The sequence below is a fragment of the Sarcophilus harrisii genome, chromosome 1 (assembly GCF_902635505.1).
Source record: "Sarcophilus harrisii chromosome 1, mSarHar1.11, whole genome shotgun sequence".
Taxonomy (NCBI): Eukaryota; Metazoa; Chordata; class Mammalia; order Dasyuromorphia; family Dasyuridae; genus Sarcophilus; species Sarcophilus harrisii.
Window position 1 is genome coordinate 336,483,813 of NC_045426.1, and position 24,676 is coordinate 336,508,488.

The 24,676-nt window shown below is 35.4% G+C and overlaps 1 protein-coding gene across 4 annotated transcripts in view; it reads right to left on the reverse strand.

The window, feature by feature from the left end:
* CLUAP1 (clusterin associated protein 1) overlaps positions 1-24,676 on the reverse strand; it is a 39,284-nt gene that overhangs the window by 9,318 nt on the left and 5,290 nt on the right. For 2 of the 4 annotated variants that reach the window (XM_012543135.3, XM_012543134.3), the window contains exons 1-9: positions 18,261-18,527; positions 15,566-15,677; positions 14,740-14,824; positions 13,287-13,466; positions 11,848-11,943; positions 9,922-10,005; positions 9,639-9,772; positions 5,273-5,414; positions 2,830-2,902 (exon numbers count right to left, since the gene is read on the reverse strand). In XM_012543135.3, the coding sequence (XP_012398589.1) occupies positions 2,830-2,902; positions 5,273-5,414; positions 9,639-9,772; positions 9,922-10,005; positions 11,848-11,943; positions 13,287-13,466; positions 14,740-14,824; positions 15,566-15,677; positions 18,261-18,282 (928 nt within the window). In that variant the 5' untranslated portion in view covers positions 18,283-18,527. Of the gene's footprint in view, positions 1-2,829; positions 2,903-5,272; positions 5,415-9,638; positions 9,773-9,921; positions 10,006-11,847; positions 11,944-13,286; positions 13,467-14,739; positions 14,825-15,565; positions 15,678-18,260; positions 18,528-24,676 lie in introns of those variants that run through there. The other 2 variants (XM_031945620.1, XM_031945621.1) reach the window with 1 other exon arrangement.

A 24,676-nucleotide genomic window follows, 5' to 3' on the forward strand; every position in this document is an offset into this window, starting at 1 on the left:
TTTTTTTTTTTTTTTGTCATATCTAAAATGCATTTCTTCCTCAATTCTGCCTTTTAGAATATTTAACTTCCTTCAGAGAGTCATTTCCTATAACAAGTCTTTTCCCATTCCCCAGTATTATAATGCTTTCTCCTCAAAATACTTCATATTTACTTTGTGTCTATAGTGCTTTCCTTAATAAAATAGAAGTTTCTTGAGGATAAAGACTAGTTTTACTTTTGTGTACCCTTAGCATCTAGCACAGTGCCAGGTGCATAGCAGTTGTTAATAAAAGCTTGTTGATTATTGAGAGCAGAACAGGCAGTCATAAACAACCTCAAATAAAATGACCTTTCTATTGAGTTGTCTCCCAAAACTTTGGTCAGAGGAGTATGAGGCAGATTTATAAGTGAAAGGAAACTACCTTCCAGCACAGAACTAGAATTAACAGACCTGAGGCTGTTCAAGTTACAAAGTTGATTGACAAAAGGAAAACTTTTACTTTTTAAGATACAGCTTTGGATGAGAGACTGAGGACTCCCTATTCTTCCTGTGTCACAGCTTCTCAGAATACAAAATTGTGTGTGTTAATCGACTCATTCACCTGCTGGAAGGCAGGGAGCTGGACAAGATGACATTCGTGGCTCCTTCAGCTCCAAAGTTCCCTGACTTCTCTTCCTTCAACAACCATGAAGGATATAAAAAACTTTTTACAGTTTGCCAACTTTTCTCCTTAGAGAGGAATTCTGTAATCTAGGAATTACCTGAGTTATAGTAAACTATAGTATCACCCAAGGCTACATAGCTGAGTTCTGTGTTGAGGGACAGAGCAGCAAGGAAGATCGATTCCTCCTGGGTTAGGAAAGTGCCTAACAAAAGTAAACTGAAAGTTTCTTTTGGGATCAATTTTGGAAGAAACCTCTACAAGTGACCTGGGGTCACTTGAAAGAACAGACCAGAGCCAAAGGACTGCATCAGATATATCTAGAAAAAGGGAGACATCTACTTTTTCCTTTGTGTCTTTTATTAAGGTTTACTTATCAAAGGGGACTGCCCACTTTGATTTTGTCAGTGTTATCAAAGGGGATTGCCCCTTTTGATTTTTGTCAAGAGTCATTCATTTTCCCCTTCATATTGTCTCCTCTCATAAGTACCAAGAAATTCTTGATGCAATGAAAATGATCAAATGACCATCCTTTTTAATAATCTATTGGCCTTGTTAATAAAATGATTAAAGTGCTCCCCCCACAAGAGTGCCTAAAATATCCTGATTCATATTCACACAGCATGGTGACTCTTCTTACACATAAGGAATCAAGATGGTCTAAGAAATTTAGGATGGAAAGAGTCATGAAGGGAATTCTTTCCTGAAAGACATCTTATTGCCCATCCCTAGGGTGGTCTATAGTTAAAAATGAAGTCAAGAAAAGTTCTTAAACTAAAATAATTTTCCTAATGAAATGCAAACAACATGCATGAATTAGTACTTCAGAAGAAATGGCAGGCATGGGCATCATGATTCTATGTTCAGAAAAATAAAATCAAACCCAAAAGAGAGTGGAAAAGTAATTAGCCAGGGTTACTTACCTCAAACTTCTACTCAAACGCTATTAGATCCATGCTGCCGAGTGTTCCCAGCATTAATCTGCCTTCCCTCCCTACCTTCTTATTTTGCCTGCCTTATTTCACCATCCTATCCCATTCCCACCCCCTTTCAACACTTCTCTCTATACTTTCTGCGCTGGTTGCCCCATGTCCTCTCTGATTGTTTAAGTATGATGTTTTCTGTTTTCTGCTGCCATCATGGTCTTTCCCAATGAGAATCCAAAGAATTGGGCATGCCATTTCCTAATTTCATAAATTAATGAAAAATTAACTATGTCTGCCTTCTCATACTAAATGATATACTCCTTGAGGAGAGAGACAATATATTCTTTTATGCTTCTCCAGTTCTAACATGGGGCCTTGCTCATAGTAAGTACTTAATATTTGTTGAACACTGATTTTAGCCCCCCAAAAAATGTTTTCTAGTTAAGATTCCTGAATATGTCTAGGCAAATTCCCAAATATCTGACATGTCATTTTAGTAACTCTGAATGGTTTTTTCTCTAGCTCTTCTTGCTAAGTTTTGTTGGTAATATCTAATAATGTTGATGATTTGTATGGATTTATTTTATATCTTTTAATTTTGAAGTTATTAGTCATTTCAATTAATTTTAGCTGATTTGCTAGGATTCTCTAACTACACTATCATATTGTCTGCATAAAGGTACCATTTTGTTTTTTCTTAGCCTATGCTTACTTTCTCAGTTTCTTTTTCTTGTCTTGTTGCTATAATAAATATCAGTATTGCTGTAGCTTCCTAGTACTATGTGTAGGAAGAGGAAGAGAGGGAAGGGGAAGAGAAAGAGAAGTTGTTGCTTTAGTAGTAGTAATTGGCATTCTTACTTTGTCACTTATTACTCAGTTCATCTAGGGACTTTTTCACAGTGAAAGTACCCTCTGTCCTTGTGTTCTTTCCCTCTTATTGACTGGCTTTTCCCAGAACCTCAGAGCAATCATGCCCTCATTCCTCTCTAGAGTACACTCTCGAGTGTCTGAACTTTCTCTACTATGCTCCATGAATAAGTACCTTCATTACCTTTCCATGCTCTACCATTGTTCAACTTCTTTCTCCATTTAGAATATAAGTTTCTTGAGAACAGGAACTGTCTTTTTTTCTGCATATATTTGTATTCCCAGGCCTTAGCACAATGTCTGTCACATAGTAAATACTAAATAAATGCATGATGATTTGACTTAGTGACAATGATAGTCTAATGTAAGCAGATCTAAAGATGGTAATCTTACTTCCACTCTTAAGCAGTCGCTTTTCTTCTTCCTTAAGTTTATTCTGCATTAGACGTAAAGTATTTTCAGCCTCCTGGAGGAAGATATGAAAAAAGTGGTTTGTATTTCCTTTCATATTTATATATGCAGCTTTAATAAGATGGCTACTAAAGCCAAGAGCTCTAGAAAGAGACCAAAACCAAAATTAAACAATGCAAAATTAAACAAACCCTAAAAAAGTACACTTAAGTTCATCTCAATGTTAAATTCATGATGAAATATTCCATGCTAGAATGTTCTTCCTCATCTTTTTTACCTCCTAGAACTCCTATCTGCCTTCAAGACTCCCCTTAAGAGGCTATTCCTTATTCTCCTAGTTGTTGGTGCCACCCCTCCAATCCTCAAATCACGGTGCATTTTGTATGTATCTTATATTTAGTTATCTATAAACATTCTGTAGGACACAAATAGAAAGCTCCCTGATGGCAGACATCATCTCACTTTCATATTTGTCTCCTGAGCAGCTAGATTCACTGTTATTTCTTCTATTCCTACTTCACCTCCCAATTTCATAAGATCACAAATTTAGAGATGGAAAAGTCCTCAAGGAGTATCTAATTTAACTTTCTCTTTTTATACATGAGGAAACTAGTCCAAAGAGGATAGGTTACTTGTCCAAGGTCACACAACTTACTACCTCCAGAAGTGGCGGAGTGGGAATTTAAACCCGTTCCTCTGATTTCAAATACAGCACCCTGTCTAATGCACCATGTTTTCTTCCACAGAAGCTGCTAGATAGCATGGTTAGGCAGGATGGAGAGAAAGCAGCTATCAGCCTGAACTACTTGTAGGAGAAAACTGAAGCAAAGGTTCACCAGACAAGCAGAACAGCTTTTAAAATAACAAGTTAACTTCTCTGCCATCTCCTCAGAAGAGTAAAGTATAAGGGGTGAAGATGAACTGCTCATTCACGAGTCTCTGTTCTGCTTTCAAGGTGAAAAGGCTCATCTCAACTGGTGCTGGTTAAGTTTCAAAGTGTTAAAATGTCTTTAAAAGGTGTGGTTTATTCCAAATATGTTTCAGGTCTATTACAAAAGAGACTCTGGTTGTCATCAAGAGCAAAACAGCTCTTGAACCTAAACAGTTCAGTCAAATGACCATTCTGATGACTTCTTTTTAATTCTTGACCCTACCAATTATGCCCTCCTCCCAGATGCTTGCAGTAGGTAATTGATAAATTCTGGAATTGAATTAAGGAGTCTTTTCTCATTTGCAAAACGAATATAACAATGGGAAAGTCAAACTGAAGGATAATTTTTTGTAAAAGCTCTTTGTAAGTTTACAATGCTATACAGATATAAAGTGATATTATTGCTAATATTTAAAAAACTTGCATTGTTTTTCCAGGCATCTATCCTAAATCCCTTACAATATATGCTCTTGTAAGAGCTTAAAACATATATATCTTCTTACTTAGTTCTTAGCAAAGACTAAAAACAGATGCAGTATGTCATAGATATTGGACTTGAAGCCAAAAAGCTTTGGGTTTGAATCCTCCCTCTACTATACATAGTTAATGTCTCTAGTTTTTATCATTTAGCCTCGAAGAACCTTAGTTTCCTCATTTATAAAATGGTGATAAGACCAACCGCCTCTGTGGATGTCACATGGATCAGATGGGACAATATCACAGCATCTTTGCAACTCTTATATGAAAGTGAATTAATATTATTATTATTATGTGCAGGCAAGTCACCTCTTAGTTTTTTTTCCTGATTAAATCATTATTTAGATAAAAATGACTTCTCCCAACAAATTTAATGACACCAAGGTGATCTAAAGGCCAAAGGACAAAAGAATGACAAGCACAAAGAATGAGTAAAATATTGAGAAGTATACAAAATGATCATTGCAGGACTCAATTAGACTAGACCAAGATGAGCATAAGACAATATACTTTTCTAAAATTTTATTTGGCATAGTTATAGAAATCTAGTGATGGTAATATAAATAAATATATAATAATATAAAAAACATTGTCAAAAAGAAACTATATCTATCCCTATTTGAAGATGACATAATAGTTTACTTAGAAAAACACCAGAGAATCATCAAAAAAGCTGAATTAAGAATAACTGCATCAGTTAAATAACAAAATATGCAATAAATCCACAAGAATTGTCAACATTTTTCTATAGCAACATATAGTGTGGGGCTTAGTCTAAATGGCAAGTCCCTGGACTTGAAAGCCAGAATAAAGCAAATCTGGGAACCCAGCCTACATTATCATCATCATATTACTAGAGAGAAGAAAAAAATCAGAAAAAATACAACTATTGCCCTAACTAGGAAGAAGAAAAAAGACACATATGAAATAACTGAGGACAATTACAATGTGGTATGTCACTAAGTATAAACTCATTTAATAAAAACAGGATACAATGTAAAAATTATAAACATTCACCTCAAATCTTTCCTGCTCCATTCTATGATGATCCTCAAGTTGTTGTTCTAGGTAGGCCAGATTCCGAAATTTTTCCAGATATATGTCATATTGCTTCTGCAGTTCCTCCTCAATCTTCTCATATTCATCCATAAAGGCTGGTCTATAGAGGTCAAAGAAAATGCAAGTGAAAGCTCTTTGGCTCTCTTCTGTTTAATATTTTTATAAATATAATAAGCATATCAATATATTATATAAATATATAAACAACATACATATGGAAGAGATGGAAAGAAAAACAGAATTGTCAATAACAAAGAGGGATGGCTAACACTGGGGATGTCATTATGCAATGACAAAACTAAAAGCCTAAAAGAACTCTATGGGCTGGGCCTCCACAGATTCGGTCTAATAAAATGAAATTTAATAGTGAGCAAAGATTTGGAGGTGGAAGGGATCTTAGTGGTGTCTATTCAACATTCTTATTTTATAGAGGAAGAAGCTAAGGTTTGAACCAGGTTCTTTGATCCCAGAGCCAGCTCTCTTTTGTGCAATGTTGTCCCAATAAATTTAATATCCTGAACTTGGGTTTAAAAAAAATCAAATTCAAATATACATAACAGTATAGACAGAGGCTGGAACCTACACAAAGAACCTGGGGATTTAATAGATTGAAAATTCAGTATATTCAACAATGTTTCTGAATGCAGCTGCCCAAAAAAACAGTTACAATTTTGTTTCACAAATCATACCCCTTGTGCCATGCCCTACCCCTACTCAGATCACACTAAACTGTGTGCAGTTCTTGGCACCATGTTTAGAAAGAATACTGACAAACTACAGCCATTTGGAAGGGCAACTGGGATATTGAAGGAATTTGAAATCATGTCATATCAGAATTAGCTAAAGGAAACAGAGATAGTTAACCTGAAGAAGTGAAGATTTAGTGGGGATGTGATAGTTCCTTCATATATTAGGACAGTCACATAGAGGGAAAAAGTCTCATTTTAAAAAAATTGTTCCTAAAGGATAGAATTTACAGTGAAGCAATTTTGACTCAGTATAGGGAAAATCATCTGAAAAATTTAACAAAGTTTGGAAAAAAACCCCTAGAGAGGCAGAGAATTTCTGATCATTAGAGGTCTTCAAATGGCAGCTATATAATCACATTCTAAATAAGATTCCCCATTTAAATAGAGGCTAAAGTAGCTGTTCTCTCCGAGGTCCCTTCCAACTCTGAAATCCTATGATTTCTATGAAATAAATGCATCCAGAATTAGAATACTCTTCCTGATTTTTCTTCTTAAGAGGCAGCTTGTAGTATAGAGGACAGATATTAGTCCTGGAGTCAGGAAGACAAGTTCACATCCTACCTCAGATACTTACTAGCTGTGTGACCTCAGGCAGGTCACTTAATCTCTATTTGCTTTATTTTCTCCAACTGTAAAACAGGGATAAATAATAATAGCACCTACTTCACAGGGCTGTTGAGAGGATCAAATGAAATAATTATAAAAATCAGTTAACACAATTCCTGGAACACAGTAGGCACTTTATAAAATTTTATTACCTTCCCTTCCCTCCCATGGAAAGACTTGAATAATAAGAAGAATGCTTGGAATTAGTTTTCAAAATACAAAAACTCAACTTGTAGATCTAGGGAATTTCTTAAGTAGTTTACCTTGACTTTAGCAAAACATTTTGACAAAATCTCAGATACTATTTTTCTGGACAACAGAAGAGAAAAAGGCTAGCTAACAGGATAATTAAGTAGATGGATTCAGAACTATGTGAATTAGTGGACCCAAAAGTAACCATTTTGATGATAACTAGTTTCTAGTGAAGAGTCCCAGAGATTTATCTTTAGTTTTGTGTTAGTTAAGCATTTATATTAATGACTTGGATAGCTGGCATGCTATCAGATTTGTAGAAGGTGCAAAGCTTACAGGGATAGTTAACACAAGGTATGACAATGAGGATCAAAAGAAACTGGCTGAGAAAGTGGGCCAGTTTAATAATATGAAAGATTCTCTTCAGTTCTGAGCACACAATTAATTGAAGGAGGATACCAATAAGGTGAAGAGTATCCAACGAAGAGTAACCAGAATAGTAAAGGGTTTCAAGAATAAAAGGGACATAATGTAAAATGGAGATGATTAATTTTTTAGGAAAAAAACTTTACAGAAGATATAATAACTGTCTTTATTTCAAAGGCTATTACATAGAAACAAGATTAGAGTTGGTCAGTTTAGTCCCAGAAGACAGAACCTGGCTTTAAAGTGACAGTTTATGTGACAGATTATGCCTTGACAGGAGGAAAAACTTCCTAATGCTTAGAGTTACCCAAAAGGGGGATAGATTGCACCTGGAAGACTACAGTGAATTCCTCCTTATCAGAGATCTTTAAGACCTTTTTGTGGTGGCAAAGAATTGAAAACTGAGAGGGTGCCCATAAATTGGGGAATAACTGAACAAATTGTAGTATATGATTGTAATGGGAAAAAAAAGTTAGCTTAAAAAAATTTGTTTTTGGTAAGGGGATGGGGGTTAATTGACTTGCCCAGGATTACACAGATAGTTAAGTGTTAAATGTCTGAGGCCAGATTTAAACTCAGGTGGACTCCAGAACTGGTACTGTGTCTATGGTGCCATCTAGCTGCCCCTTTTCAGAATAATTTTTAAAATAAGAGAACATTCACAGACCATTATTCTAAAAGGAGAAGGAATGTAACAGTACTCTGTCATCCAGGATAAAAATTTTCACTTTTACCTGCATTTATATCTTAATTTTTCCTGCTACTACAACTCCACAGAAGATACATCTTGACATTTGGTAACATTTCAAATGAGCAAATTATTAGAGAAGTTACACTGGCAAGGAAGAAAAGAAGGGGAAGAAAGAATACAATGGAAGGACTATGGAAAAAAGCAAAGAGAAAGAGGAAATGCTAGGAGAAAGAGAACAAAATAATTTTTAAAAAGCAAAGAGAATCTATACTCATGAAAAAGTACTCTAAATCATTATAGATTAAAGAAATATAAATTAAAACAACCACCTCACATCTCTCAGATTGGCTAAGATGACAGAAAAAGATATAATAAATGGATGGGGGAAAACTGGGACACTGATACATTTTTGATGGGAGTTGTGCAATTATGCAAGCATTCTGGAGAGCAATTTGGAACTACGCCCAAAGGGCTATAAAATTGTACATACCCTTTTGACCTAGCAAAACCACTTCTGAATCTGTATCCCAAAGAAATCCCAAAGAAAGAGGGAATAGGACTCACATGGGCAAAAAATATTTGTAGAAGCTGTTTTGTGGTATTAAGAAGAGGAAAAGGAATAGATATCCATCAATTGGGAAATGGCTGAATAAGTTATGATAAATATTCCTGTTTTATAAAAAATGATGGAACAAGCTGATTTTAGAAAAGATTTACGTGAACTGATGCTGAGCAAAACAAGCAGAACCAGGAAATCACTGTACATAGTAACAGCAAGATTGTGCGATGATCAACTATGACAGACTTTCTTCTCAGCAGTGCAGTGATCCAAAGCAATCCCAATAAACTTTGGATGGAAAATGCCATCCATATCCAGAGAGAGAACTTTGGAGACTAAATGTAAACCAATACATGCTATATTTACATTTTTCCCCTTCTGTTTTATTTTTCTTCTTCTTTATTTTTCCCTTTTGTTCTGATTTTTCTCTCCCAATATGAATCATAAAGAAATATGTAAAAAAAAAATTATACATGAATAACCAAAAAAAGAAAAAAAAAACAATGTTTTCTGTGTAAATGGAAAAAATAAAATTTTCTTTAAAAAGCAGGAGAGAAGAAAATTACAAAGATATATGAAGAACCTAATTTTTCAAACCTGTGAATTCTAATTTTAAGAATTCGCAAGTTTGCAAAATCACAAGTACAAGAACCACACTTAGAAATTCACATGCAATATTGCATTCATTAATGTGACCTTCAAAAGGTAAGTTTTTCAAGTAGGAAAACCAAAGAGGAGATTAACCCTGGTCTGAAATAGGAGGAAATCAATTCAAAATGTACTTGCAAATGATTTGCTCTAAGAGTCTGGTCTGATGTAATCAAGTCTTGTGTAACCACTACCATCTGGATTTACTTACTCTGCATTCCAAAAATTTTCAAAAGCTCAAACTCCAGAATTCAAGAATTAAGTAATGTTCTAGAAATTTTGAAAGCAGCAAAGAAAACTGACTTTAACTGTCTGCTTCAGTGGGTAAATGAAATCTAATTTGTAGACTTTGAACTTGAATTTCTTGGGCAGTTAACATCTCCCCATTACATTTTATTCTTTTAGTCTTTTGCTGCTTTATTATTTCAAAAACAAGCACTCTCCTGTATGTACCTGACACTCTGCAAAGTTTGCAGGCGCTTTCGGTTTCTTTCAAGTTCTAATTTTCTTTTTTCAATTTTGGCTTCTAAGTTTGCTTCATCCGAGGCCACGTTGTTGAGCAAGTCTTTAGTTTTCTGAACTTGTGCCTGAGAATGACAAAATAAGTCAGTGTATCAACATCAACTGTCATTCATGCTTTGTAAAAAAACATTTGTGAGCTACTAAAATCTTAGATACATAAAATTAAAAGAACCTATAAGAGATGACCTTAACTACAAATGCAAAACAACCTTACCAAAATATCTTTAACTGCAATCCTCATCACTTTTTCAGTCTCATTTATCTCCAGTGGTCTGGCAATTGCTTCTGTTCTCAACTCCTATGAGCAAAAACCAATCAATTTATACAGAGGTCCAGAAGAGACAATTATCATAACCAATACTCTTAGAATGGAATATGATTCATGCATTTATTTAAATGATACATAAGCATACTCTATTTGGTTCTCTATAATATCTTATGCATTATTTACATATATTACCAGATGAATGATGAGTGTTCTATTTAGGAAAACTTGACAGAGGCTGCTACAAACTAACATATTCCCCTGGCAAAGGAAAGGAATTTAGAGAAATACAAGAAGACTTGTATGAGCTGATAAAAAATTAAGTATATTATATCTTCAGGAAAAGACTAAATACAATGATCACAATCATGTAAATGGAACACATCTCTACATAATAAAACAGTAAAACAAAATGAATGCTATGTAACTGTGATAAGTATAGCCTGAGTGAAGAAATGGAGCTCCCTTCTGTTATTGGAGAACTGGGGGACTATAACCATAGAATAACAGTTGCTGTCCTTCATGCTCAAAAAGGACCAAAATGGCATCACTATTTCAGAGTTAAGCTACAGTATGGTCTGAATGTGGCTGATCAGACCAAGACCTGCTCAAAAGGCTTATGATTAGATTAGAAATTTAACCATATATCCTCCTCTTGGTTATTATTTTGATACTTACATTGATACTATTTTATCCATGTTTACATAAAAAATGCATTCCTCTACAAGCCTAACTCTTTTACTCATCCATCTACTCCAATGCCATAAATGTTTATTAAATGTATACTATACATATACGATACTAGCAGCTCTCCAATTTTTGTGTGAGGAGTCCTAGAATACTACAAGCAATTCATATTTACTCATGTACATGTACTTGTACATGGCTCCATGATTCATGGTACACTTAAGTGAAATTCATGGCCTGGTAGTGTGGACACCACATTCTATGTACTATATCTCTGTATTATACCATTGTTTAGAGTATTTATAAAGAGAATAAGCAAGCTTTTTCAAGTGGCATTTCAAAATTTCATACAACTTCACACAACTGACAGATGTAGGAAATTTTTTAAATTCTACAGTGCTTATTTATTAAAAATAAAAAATATTTTTAATTTCAAGTACGAAAAAAGAAATGAAGAGAAAGTTGAATGATAATTACAATTCTGAAAGACTAATGATAAATCACACTTTTCACCTTGAGTTACAAATTTGAGGTGCAAAATGATGCATACATTTTCAGACATGGCCAATGTACAGATTTATTTTGCTTAACTATTGTCCTCTATTACAAAGGAGGGCTTTTATTTGGGAGAGGGTTAGAGAAAAGAGGAGCCCTACTCAAGAGGAATGGAGGAAGTAGTGATAGTAACATGAAAAAAAGGAAAAAAGAAAAAAGAAAATGAAATTTTAAAGAAATTTCAAAACAGGGCAATGTTAGAACAGTTAAATTTAAAATAATTAAAACTCAGCTGTATATAAGGGAGATTCACATTCTTATACTCCTTTCTTTCTGTTCTTTAAGTAAAGTTCATGTTTGTTGATGTCTAGCAACTTCATAGTAAGAAAAAAAATTAAGCCAAACAGATTTATAGTTATTCTTACAAAGGGAAAAAAAAAATTTAAGAGTGAATAGGTGAAAAGAAAAGTTTGCTGAATTTAACTGAGTATACAGAAATAGCCCAAGTATGTGAGAAATAGCACAAGAATCATTTTTGGTCCTTTTATAACTGATAGTACATAATTAGAAAGCTACAATATTTTGACAACATGATTTTCACTTTAGATTTTTTTTTTTGCTTTTATGAACAATGTCTTATCTACTACAGAAATTAACTAAGCAACAAAATTATTTTCTTTGAATACTGCTTACCCGCAGCTCCACTTCTTTGCCAAGTAAATCATAGAGAGATGCTCCTTTTGATGTAATTTCAGAAGCAAGCTGCCTAGCTGCTTTCAAATCTGCAATCTAGAATTTTTAAAAAGCAGAAATTTCAGTGACATCCTACATTAGATGAGTGATTTGAAAATTAAAAATACATATAATTAGAATGTTAACATTCTAAATAGTCCTGATTGTCGAGAGAATCTTCAGTTTCTCACAGCTGTTTACACTCTGTCATTTGGATCAAAATTCTTATAGGTTTGTATCAAGAGGAAAACCAGGCACTTTCTACATCTCTCTCCATGACTGAAATGCACAGAACTAAGAGCTAGCTAACGTATTCAGAAGTGATAGGAATGCTAAAAAGCCTTCCAATATCCCTACCTCTGTCATCTTGAGTATAAAACCTTATAGAAATGGGCAGGCAATTAAGAATTTGTCCAGTCTCTTCTAGAGAAAATGTTTTTGAAACCAAAAAAAGACTAATGAGAAGGTCTGTTCCTTTCTGTTCTTTGCATGGCCATTCTCAAATTTCAACTCTTTCTTTAGTTGGAAAGAAAGCTGGAAGCTGGAAAAAGAGTATAAAAAAATTCCAAGCTGGATTTAGGAAGATTTAGACACATATCTTAGAGAAGTAGCTTCTTTCAAGGAAAGATCTGGCCTATTTCTATGCTGGATAAAAAAGGCAATTAATACAAGAGAAGACTAGTAAGAGATTAGAGACTAAGAAAGGAGAAGTAAAACGTGTCACTAGTGTAACTTCATCCCAGGTAAACATTTCCTCAGGAATGCAACTAAGAGTCCTAGTTCACACTTAGAATTTCACCTAACAAAGCACCTTCCTCACAGAAATACTAAAGCAAATAGTCATTTATTATTATCTATGTTTTCCATCCAAGATATCAGTGGTAAAAAGACCTGCATGTAATAACAAAGCTATTAAGTGGCAGATGTGAAACTCATATATCCAGATCTCTTTTTCCTAAAAATAAGTGTCCTTCCAACTAATGATAAAGTGCCCACAGCTACAAGTTTGCTCCAGAGAAATTAATTTCTACAGTTGAGATAAGCTTTATTTCCATCCTCTTCCCTAAGTATCTGTTCCATCATCCTTTCGCCTTAAAACTTCAGGCTTTGTAAGATGATTTAGACAATCACTATTTACCTTATTTTACAAAAGAGAAAACTAAGGTTCAGAGCAGGTAATTTTGCTGTCATGATAAAAATAATGATAGCAGAACTTTATATTTTAAAGTTTATAAAATGTTTTCCACATATTATCTTGAGAGGGAAACCCAGGTTTTCTGACTCCAAATGCAATTGCTTTTGCCACTGAACACTGTAGAACTTTTAATAATTGTATCTTGAATGAGTGAATAAAACAAATTCATCTCATTGCATACTTACAAGAATATATTTTGCCCTACCTTTGAGCCAAGATCAAATTTGAATTTGCTGATATCTTCTTCTCCTATTTCAGAACCTTCCATTCCTTTAGTCTTCATGGCATTATAAAGGACTGATGTGATTTTCAATAGTTCTTTTACTGCATAGCCATCTGCTTGATACAGTTTCTTAGTGTTAAGTTTTATATGGGCTTTGGTGGCCTATTTTTAGAAGAAAAAAATTCAGGTCTCTTCCATACAATGTCAACAAAAATCCGATGTGAACAGCTTAGAAAATGTCTAGGTTAAAGGAAAACTTCCAAGAGAAGATTAACATTATACTATGATACTATATTAATAATCATACAAGGCAAAACTAAACATACTAGGATTATAACAAATGCTACAGAAAATCAAAATAACTCTGAGGTTTTATCTCATACCCAACAAATAAGCAATATCAAAAGATGAGAATACTTCATGCTGGAAGGAGTGTAGAAAAACAGGCACATTATGTATGGTTGGTGGAGTTGTGAATTGATACAACCACTCTGGAATCAATTTGGAATTATGCAAATAAAATGACTAAAGGATCTATATTCTTTGATCTAGATATTCCACTATTAGGCACATACCTTAAGAAGGTCAATGATAAGAAAGGATCTATATATACACTAAAATATTAATAGCAGCTCCTTTTCTATGGTAGCAAAGAATTGTAAACAAAACAGAAACCTATAGAGTGGGGGATGGCAAAGGAGGAGCTTGAGCCAAAACACAGTCAATCATTAATTTCATTGTGAGCATTGACATCTTGGAAACTGGCAAATGCTACAAATAACAGCTTGATTTATTTTTTGTAGATTGTTTAGTCTTAGGTTATGGAGAAAATGTTAATAGCAGATTATTAAAAGTGTTTCAGGCATTACTTTGTTTTCAGTGAGGCAGCTAAACATTCACCAGGATGCTACGAAGCACAATCAAACAAATTATAATACATAAACATAATGAAATACTGTGCTGTAAAAAAGAATGAGCATGATGAATAGAGAAGCATGGAAAGACTTGTCGTGACCTACAAAGTCAGGAAAAAAACAATAAACACAATTACTATAGCAATGTAAATAAGAATAGACACAAAATAATCAAAACAATCTTGCAAAATTATGCAGCAAACAAATTTATCTCTAATGAAAGGATATGAAAATATACTCTTCACAAGCTACCTCTCTCCTGTACCATCCCCTTCCCTAATCCAACACTACAAATGTCAGACTTTTTTTAATATGTTGACAAGTTTTGCTGACTTTATTTGGTTTTCTATTTTTTAAAAATTCTTTGGAACACATGGCATGACTCTCTGGGAGATAAGAGATACAAGAAGAGACAGATGCAAATGATATAAAACAAAAGATATTAATATTTTAAATAAAGGGGGAAAAAAGTCTTCCACTCCTAATTTCCTTGATTCTTACAATGAAAACTATGAACTAACCATGAATTGTGCAATTGCCTTAATGAAGAAAACTCGATCCTGCTCTGTCTCAACATCAGAAGGAATGTCAGTCTGAGGCTCGTACCTATTTACAAGAAAAAGACATCAAACAGGTAAAAGGTATATACTGAGTGCAATATGTAAAGTTGACACATTCAGAAAGCAAAAAACTGGATGATATGTGTTATCTTTCCATTCCTAACAGAATGAGCAAAAGTGAAGAATATTCAAAGCCAAACCTTCAACATGACCTCTGTGAACAGATCAAGAAATAAAAGAAATTCAGAAATGCAAGTTTTCGTTAAATGTGCAAAGCAAAACAGATACCTTCTTCATACGTCAAATTTAGACTTAAATCCCCCCCAAATGTCAATTAGTAGTCAATTCTTGACGCAGAGATAAATCAAACTAACTAGGAATGATAATCTATTTACAAAGATAATAACAGAATCTGTTGGTATTAACCTTCTCAGTCTTCTTGATGTGTATTAACAGTTATTTCACACAAGAACACTTCCAAATTATTACTATAACAGTACTTATAATAAAGCTATATATAAAATACATTATATTATATATAATAATATATAGATTTCTGCCAAGTAAATTCTTTGTGTGGTTAGATGTCCAAGCTGAGACATCTCTAGTCAACTAAGAAGTATCTTCTTTTGGACCAATGTATCTCTTTCATATATTTCATAATAAACTGTTAATTTTCAGCTAATGATCCCACTAAACTCAATTTCTCTAAGCTCTTCTAAATGACCCACAGCCTTTTCTACAAAGCTCATTAATAAAAATCTAGCCATCAAATTCAACTACTAACCTCTTTACAAGCCAGAGAAGCACTTCAGATACAAGCCCAAAGTTTGGTGTGCGAAAATTCTCCATAGAGATGTGTCGGGGATATCCGAGGGCCCTCATCATTTCTGTAAAATCTGTTTAGCATAAAATATTATCTAATAAGCTCTATATTTTTTGTCATTTATCTAATCTATAGATTATCCAGAATCTTAACGTTCTATTCTCTGAACTTTTTGGTTATTTCAATGCTGTGGTTGACTCCTAGTTAGAAAGAGATAAAACTCAGAACAATTACTCTATTTTTCAAAATCTTATAAAGTTTGGTGGCAAAAAAGATAATTAAGATTTAAGTCTTGGAGGGATTAGCTATGAAATTTTATTTATTACTACAATCACTGGCCCTTCTTACCATTAATAATGGTCAATTGGCTATCCTTTCTTTTTAACTCAACTTTAGATAAGAGGAAATTAATTGAACTCCCAAAGCAATATTTAGATTTCTCACTAATCAGATTAAGAAAGAGGGTGTTTCAAGTCCTATCTTCAGCTGCTTGTTGTGACAAAAATCTAACAAAGGAGGGAATAGAAAAAGTCTTCCCCACATATATAAAACACTGGAAGGATATGAAATCATGACCAAGAATCATAAATTTTGTTCCTATACTATTAAACGTGTACTAATTTAACTATCATTTTGCTTACTGTTTTCATGTCAGAAATCTAACATTAAATCCTTAATAGATGATACCGCATAGCACTGAACAGTTTACAAAGCACACTTAATAATGCCAACTGATACAGAGGGATAAACAGTGTTTTATCTTCACAAAGTGCTTTACTTTTTAAAAACCCATTCAGATAAAGTATAATATGATTTGTCTACAGTCACACCATCTCTGATTCCAAATGCTCTTTCTTCTACATCCATTTTTCTCCTTTAAACCTCTCAAACGCTTGTGAAATAATCAGGACAGACATTGTTACACTTATTTTATACTTGAGGAACTACCTATAAAATGAGGTACTCAAAAGTACCTCAGTAAGGGAAAATCGTGTTAATGATATAAAGATGATACTGGGTCCTCAAGGGCTAAGTTAGTGGAAATATAAAATTCTGGCAGATGCTATCAAACTATAAAGGCTTATGGGGTGTTTTGAGGAGGTAGAGGAAGGTTGAGAGACACCAAACTTAAGAGATTCATGTTAGGGTATAGCTCAACTTGATCTCCTTTGGGGAACCACAAGACTGAAGATCAAATAACTTTATACTGATTTTAAAAAGCTAGATTTATTCTAACCTAGCTTAGGCTGAAGCCACAGGCTATAAAAGTCATTCCTGGAGCAAAAAATTAATTTTACTTAAAATAAGAGTGCTTCACATTACATAGTCAATAAGCAACTTTGTGCAGCAGTTTAGGATAGAAAAGTATTATCTTTCACCGAAGACGGAAAGGCAGAGGAATGGGAAAATCAAAGAGAGAGAAAGGTTGAGAGGGATTTTGGTGAAAATATTTGGATTTCAACAAGCAGGATTTGTTATCAGGATGAGAAAATACTTTCTGAGCAGGGACAGGAAAGGATAAGTGATCAAATATTTTACAATTTCTAAAAAATCAATCTGACCTAAGACAAGACCTATCACTTGTTAAAGTAATCATAAGAAAGCTACAGACTTCCTATACAAGGAGAGTTTCTACAAAAATGGATAGAGAATTGATGGTGATGCTAGTGAGAGAGGACATGATCTGGCGAAGAAGAGAAAGAGAAAAGTAAAAGCAGCGTTAGTAGAGAGGCAGGACCCCCCCCCCCAAAAAAAAAAAAAAAAAAAGAAATGACCCCATCTACTTGACTGAATCGCCGCATAACGTATACTCTAGCTCAGCCACAAGGCTGGCCACCAGATGAATTTTAGCAACTAGGGAACAGGGTGCTTCAGAAGCGAGAGGCAACACCTTCACTGAAGAGATTCCAACTCTTTTGAAGTTCCGAAGTACCAATCTTAAAAATATTTTCATAAGCCCATGCTTTCTCGGTGAAGGATAATCCTTCCACCCGCAAAGAGGGCACTCTCTTCCGTCTTAATAGTGTGCATGAGCCCCGCAAAGGGGAAAAATCCCACTTGGTGTCCCACTTTCCGCCGAGAGCTTGTCTAACCTGCGCGGTTCTCTGCGGTTTATGGGTCAAACCTTACTCCTTTCCAAGAGTATTCTGCGCCCCGGCTGCGCTAAGTAATGCTGGTTTAAGGACAATGACGCGGTGGGTACCTCCCAGACCCTGGGCCCTTTTCCTCCCTCCCCAACCGCACCCAGGAAAAAGTACGTGGGACATGGGGCGCGCGGCCAGATTTCCCACTCCCCCGCCCCCACTAATAGCCCCTTATACTAAGGGTCGGCCGCTCCCCGCTCGCTCCTTTCTCCCCCCTTCCTCCTCCCCCTCCTCCCCCTCCTTCCCCTCCTCCCCTCTCCTTCCCCCTCCTCCCCTCTCCTTCCCCCTCCTCCCCTCTCCTTCCCCCTCCTCCCTTCTTCCTTCTCCCACCTCCCCCCTTTCTCCCCGTGAGCCCAGAGCTGCGCTGGGCTGAGAAGCCGAGGCCTCCGCCAGGGGAGGGAGGAGGGGCAACGGGCCCCGGAGCGGCCTCCTCAGGCCTCCACGGCTCCCTCCCCCGTCCTCTCCCCCAGGAAAAAGAGCAGGGTCCAGGCCGGGGGCTGGGGCAACCTTACTCCTTAGGTCACGGAAAGACATGGCTGGCGATCTCGTCAGTGACCCCGGTTGGCCCCTAAAATAACGCGATCCGGAACCTTGGTCGCTAGCGACTCTCCATCGAGCCGGGAAGGAGGAGGTTTGACTCGGGCGGTTACTATGGCAACCCCCAACGGAAGTCCTCGATGACTCGCGACCGGGGCCAACGGGAGGAGAATGCGAAGCGGTGCGCCTGCGCAGAGGATTAAAGTCGTTCTCGGAATCTAGAACCGGTAGCTAGTGCTTGGGCTTTGTGTCATTTTCTGGGCACGAGATGCGCGCCTCCCTCTCGCCCAGGCTAGGTCCCTGAGGCCGTTTCCTCGGGCTTCATGTAGAACGAGAGGATGCCTGGGTTACGGAGGAGGGCGGGGGAAGCCCCATTCCAGGTAACCCGGCAGAAAGTGTCATCATATCCTAAATACACACACACACACACACACACAGACCACAAACTTATGTCATTTTATTTACATGTACACATACATATAAACACAATGTATAGATCTATACAAGGGTTACATGTATAAACATGTAACAAATATATAAATACAATACGTATGTGTCTACGGTATAAAGTGAATAATATAAATAGCAATGTTATTTATGCATATAAATAAATATATTTACATAGAAACATAAATATACATGTGTAGGTGTGTGTATATATGCACATGCACATATGCCCCACATATTTGTGGGCAGGGAAAGCTTCCCCTTGGGGAGACTCAGATTCCCAGAATACATGATACTGGAAGGTTTGCAGGAAATTTTGGAGTGGGCTGTTCCTGATGGATTGGTTTTGGGAGACTTCACAAAAAAGAAAGGGGAGGAAAAGGGGGAAGGAATTCTAATGTCTAGTGCAGCTATTTTGTTTATCTGGATTATATTTATAGACATTTACCATATTGGAAATAAAAACTATTTTTGAATTTGTAGACCCTCTCTCTAAAAGGGTTTCAGAGATCCCCAGGATTCTTAAGCAATAAAACAAAAACGCTTTGGAGAGATCCTCAATAATTTTTAATAGGATAAAGATACTGAAAACAAAAGTTTGAGAATCATGCTCTAGACCATACTTTGAGAACCACTGGTCTAGTGGAAAGGGACAAATCAATCTCTTCATTCTTTGCTATCCTGTCCCTGCCCCTCTTTGTGTCTCTGCCTCAGTCTCTGCTTGCCATGGGGAACATCTTTACAGGGGAAGGTGTCAAAACTAAAATGAGCTACTAGAACCAAACTTAAACCTCCTTTTCCCTCATTACAAGTGTCAACACATGGAATGTAAGATCTATGAACCAAGATAAACTGAATGTGATCAAGCAGGAGTTGAAAGGATTAAACATTGACATCTTGGGGGTCAGTGAACTTAAATGGAGAGGAATGGATAAATTTAACTCAGACAATCACTACATATACTATTGTGAGTAAGAATCCCTTAGAAGAAATGAAAGTAACTCTCCTAGGCAATAAATAAATGAAGTAACTCTCCTAGGCAATAAATAAATGAAGTAACTCTCCTAGGCAATAAAAGGGTAAGAAAAACAGTTCCAGGGGGATAATCTCAAAAATGACCGAATGCTATCTCTTTGAATCCAAGGTTCGTTATAGTAATACAAGTCCATGCTTTAACCACTGAAGCCAGAAAAGTCAAAGTTGTTCAGTTCTATGAACATGTATATCTTCTTCTAAAAATGACATCCAAAAAACTGTCACATTCATCATAGGGATTGGAATGGTAAAGAAGGAAATAAAAAGATAATTGAAATAACAGGCAAGTATGGCTTTAGAATACAAAATTAAGAGAGTTTTGTCAAGATAATTCACTGATTGTAACAAATACTCTTTTTTACTAACCTAAAAAGGCAACACATGGACATTACCAGATGGTCAAAACTGAAATTAGATTATATACTTTACAGCCAAGGGTAGAGAAATTTTGTGCAATCAATTAAAATAAGATTTAAACTTATTGTGGTTTAGATCATGAGCTTCTTTATTGCAAAATTCAGTCTTAAATTGAAGAAAGTAGGAAAAGTGATCTAAATAATATCCCTTGTGAATATGAAAGTGATGGATAGATTTAAGGGATTAGATCTAGTAGAAAGAGTGCTTGAAGAACTATGAATAGAGGTTTACAACATTGTACAGGAAGGAGCAACAAAAAACACTGCAAAAAAAAAAGCAAAATGTCTGCCTGAGGAGGCTTTACAAATAGCTGAAGCTGGAAAGGGAGAGGAGAAAAGAAACGATATATCCAAATGAATGCAGAATTTCAGAGAAGAACAAGGAGACATTAAAAAAAAAGTCTTAAATGAGCAATACAAAGAGTAGAAGAAAATAATAGAATGAGAAAGAGCTCTTTAAGAAAATTAGGTAACCAAACTAACAAAAACCATATGATCATCTCAATAGATGCAGAAAAAGCATTTGATAAAATCCAACATTCATTCCTAATAAAAATACTTGAGAGGATAGGAATAAATGGACTTTTCCTTAAAAGTCAGGAGCATATATTTAAAACCGTCAGTAAGCATCATATGCAATGGGGAAAAACTGGAACCTCTCCCAGTAAGATCTGGAGTGAAGCAAGGTTGCCCACTATCACCATTATTATTCAATATTGTATTAGAAATGCTAGCCTCGGCAATAAGAGTCGAGAAAGAGATTAAAGGAATTAGAGTAGGCAATGAGGAAACCAAATTCTTAGAGAACCCCAGAGATTCTACTAAAAAGCTATTAGAAATAATTCACAACTTTAGCAAAGTTGCAGGATACAAAATAAATCCCCATAAATCCTCAGCATTTTTATATATCACCAACAAAATCCAACAGCAAGAGATACAAAGAGAAATTCCATTCAAAATAACTGTTGACAGCATAAAATATTTGGGAATCTATCTACCAAAGGAAAGTCAGGAATTATATGAGCAAAATTACAAAAAACTTTCCACACAAATAAAGTCAGATTTAAATAATTGGAAAAACATTAAGTGCTCTTGGATAGACCAAGCAAATATAATAAATATGACAATACTCCCTAAACTGATCTATTTATTTAGTGCTATACCAATCAGACTTTCAAGAAAATATTTTAATGATCTAGAAAAAATAACAACAAAATTCATATGGAAGAACAAAAGATCGAGAATCTCAAGGGAATTAATGGAAAAAAAAATCAAATGAAGGTGGCCTAGCTGTACTTGATCTAAGACTATATTATAAAGCAGCAGTCACCAAAACCATTTGGTATTGGCTAAGAAATAGATTAATTGATCAGTGGAATAGGTTAGGTTCACAAGACAAAATAGTCAACTATAGCAATCTAGTGTTTGACAAACCGAAAGATCCTAATTTTTGGGATAAGAATTCATTATTTGAAAATTAGGGGGCCAGCTAGGTGGCACAGTGGATAGAGCACCAACCCTGAAGTCAGGAGAACCTAAGTTCAAATGTGACCTCAGACACTTAACACTTTCTAGCTGTGTGATACTGGGCAAATCACTTAATCCTAATTGCCTTAGCAAAAAAAATTTAAAAAGAAAATTAGAGATATCAAGGGAAAGTTTTGTGCATGATAAGATAAAAATGGCAGGAATTTAACAGAAGCAAAAGGGACTAAGAAATGGTAAGAATACACAAAAGAACTATACAAGAAAGATCTTAACATCACTGATAATCATGAAGGTGTGATTGTTGATCTTAGAGAATGAAGTCAAATGGGTCTTCAGAAACATTGCTAACAATAAGGCTTGTGGAAGTGATGGAATTTATTTAAAACCCTAAAAGATGATGTTGTTAAAGTGTTTCATTCAATATACCAACAGATTTGGAAAACATCTGACGAGGGTGAAAGAAGAGAATATAAAAGCTGGCTTGAAATTTAACATCAAAAATTCTAAGTTCTTGTCAATTAGTCCCACCACTTCCTGGCAAATAGAGGGAGAAGAAATGGAAGCAATGTCAGATTTTTCTTCCTTGATCTCAGAGTTCACTGCACATAGACAGTGACTATAGTCATGAAATCTTGTTCCTTGGAAGGAAAGCTATGGCAAATCTGGACAGCATGCTAAAAAGCAGAAATGTCACCTTATTGACAAAAGTATAATCAAAACTGATTTTTCCAATAGCAACATATGGCAATGTATAGTAAGAGTTGGATTATAAGGAAAGCTGAGCACTACAGAATCAAACTTTCAAATTATGGTGCAGAAGACTTCCAAGAGAATAGAAGGACTTGCTCTGCTATGGTCCATGGGGTCACAAAGAGACAGACACTACTGAACAATAGTAACAAAGTACCAGGACTGTACTAAACAGAGTACAAAAACCCTTTTACATATGGTAAACTGATCTTTAGTACTTTATTTTCAACCCTTCCCCCACCTTTTTTTCTGGTTGTCTCTCCTGCTCTTTTTTCTTTTTTTTTTTTTTTTTTTTTTTTTTTTTAACTTTTCTAAGCCTTGAAATTTTAGTGAAATTTTTAATGAACTGGTCCCTGCATCTGGCTTCTTGGTGTTTTCCTCTTTTCCATCTCACTTATTGTGATAATTACACACTGGTATGATTTTAATTGTTTCCCTCCCATCACCCAGGAGGACAGTTTGTGAATCATATTGGGGAAGGAACACATTGGTGTTATTTTAATTTCTTGTTTTTGTTTTTCCCAAAAGAACAGTTTGTGAATCCTGGTGGTGAGTTTCATATATTTTCCTTTGGTTATTTTATCTCCTAACTCTAGAACTCACAATTTTTAAAAAATCTTTTCCCATATTTACCAGATTTTTTTCTATGCACAGATAATTTTTTTTTCATTTCTAAACTATAATTAGTCATATATAACTATAAACTATAACTAGAATTATTTTTCCAGGTAATATTTCAAGAAAGATTATCTACAAGCTTTTGCAGACAAGATTTCTCATACCCTGTCAGCTGCTAACATAAAAATATGTATTTTGTGTAATCATACAATATCAAAGCAACAAGCATGTATTCCAAATCATGAAAACAGCCACCAGTATTTCATGTATCTGTTCCTGAAATTTATTGATATACTTTGTCCTTATAAATAAGCTTTAAATGCCTACTCTGTGCACAATATTTTTGTATGTTATTACATGAAAACACCTATTGATTACTCTTTTCATGATTTGAAATTCATGCCTGTTGATTTGATATTGTATATGATCACACACAGTATATTCATTGTACAGAGCATGAAAAATTGATAGTAGAAAATAATATCTAGTAGATACCTAATAGTTTACTTCTTGAAGAAGAGCTCCTTAATCATGTTATCTAAAGAAGACTGTGTCAAGAAATGCAGTGTCTCAAGTACAGAAGTGCTAGTGTACCTATAGATAGGACTGAGGCCATAACCCCTGTGATGGATAGCTATTATAGGCCCAAATCTGATCTCTTCTCAGAACAGAAACCCTATCATCCAAGAGAACAGTACCAAGAAGCTGGGATTTGGAAGGCTGCTATGGGACTATGGCAGTGATATGCATCTAACTCAGAAAAGACTTTTGGAAGGTTATAGTGCTCAGATTTATAGCAAGACAGCCTAGAGTCACTTGGCAGAGTTGTTTGCAAAAATTGGGAATTTAAAACACTGGAAAAGACATATTTTAACTATATTGCTACTTCTGCTCTGTATAAAAATGCCTATTTTATACTCAATAGAACAATGCCTATGGAGATCCAAGTAGAATCTGAGAAGGCAGATTTATTTAGTATACAATGAGCAAGCAGAAGTATGAAACAGGACACTTGTCTGGCCAAGATCACCTCTCCTGTGCAATCATGGAAGTCACTGCCAATATTACCTGCAATGATAGCTGGGTTCTCTACATGGATGGTGTATTCCAAGTGTGTCCACATACATAAAGCAAGAGAAGAGTCACAGCACACTGTACAGCTTTTCTGAGGCAGCTCTACTGTCAGCATCTTCTTAATTCAGATTTGATGTGAAAAAACGAAGCCCTCAAAAGTCATTGAACATTTACCAAGAGGTTTTCTTTGCTCTAACACACAGCAAGAATATGCAACAAGGATACAGTGGTCAGTAAGTCATCAAAGTATGGTGATTTACATACTCTTAGACATTCACCAGATTTGAAAGTTGCTGAAACTTTTAAATGCTTCTAGACAATCAAGAAGTCGAAAAAGAGAAGCTAAGGTCAGTCAGGTACAAGGGGTGGCTTTGTCTTAGGCCTACTCCAGTTGACTGGGCAGACTGGGAAAGAAGCTGTGTCTGATGGGAAGACATCCCATCAGATAGCAAGCAGAAGGAGACAAGGGTCACCTTCATCCAGCAGGCCTTGGGTCAAATGCTGGCCACTCTGCACCTTCCACCAATCTCCTAGATGAAGGAACCAATCCAGGAACCTTTCCT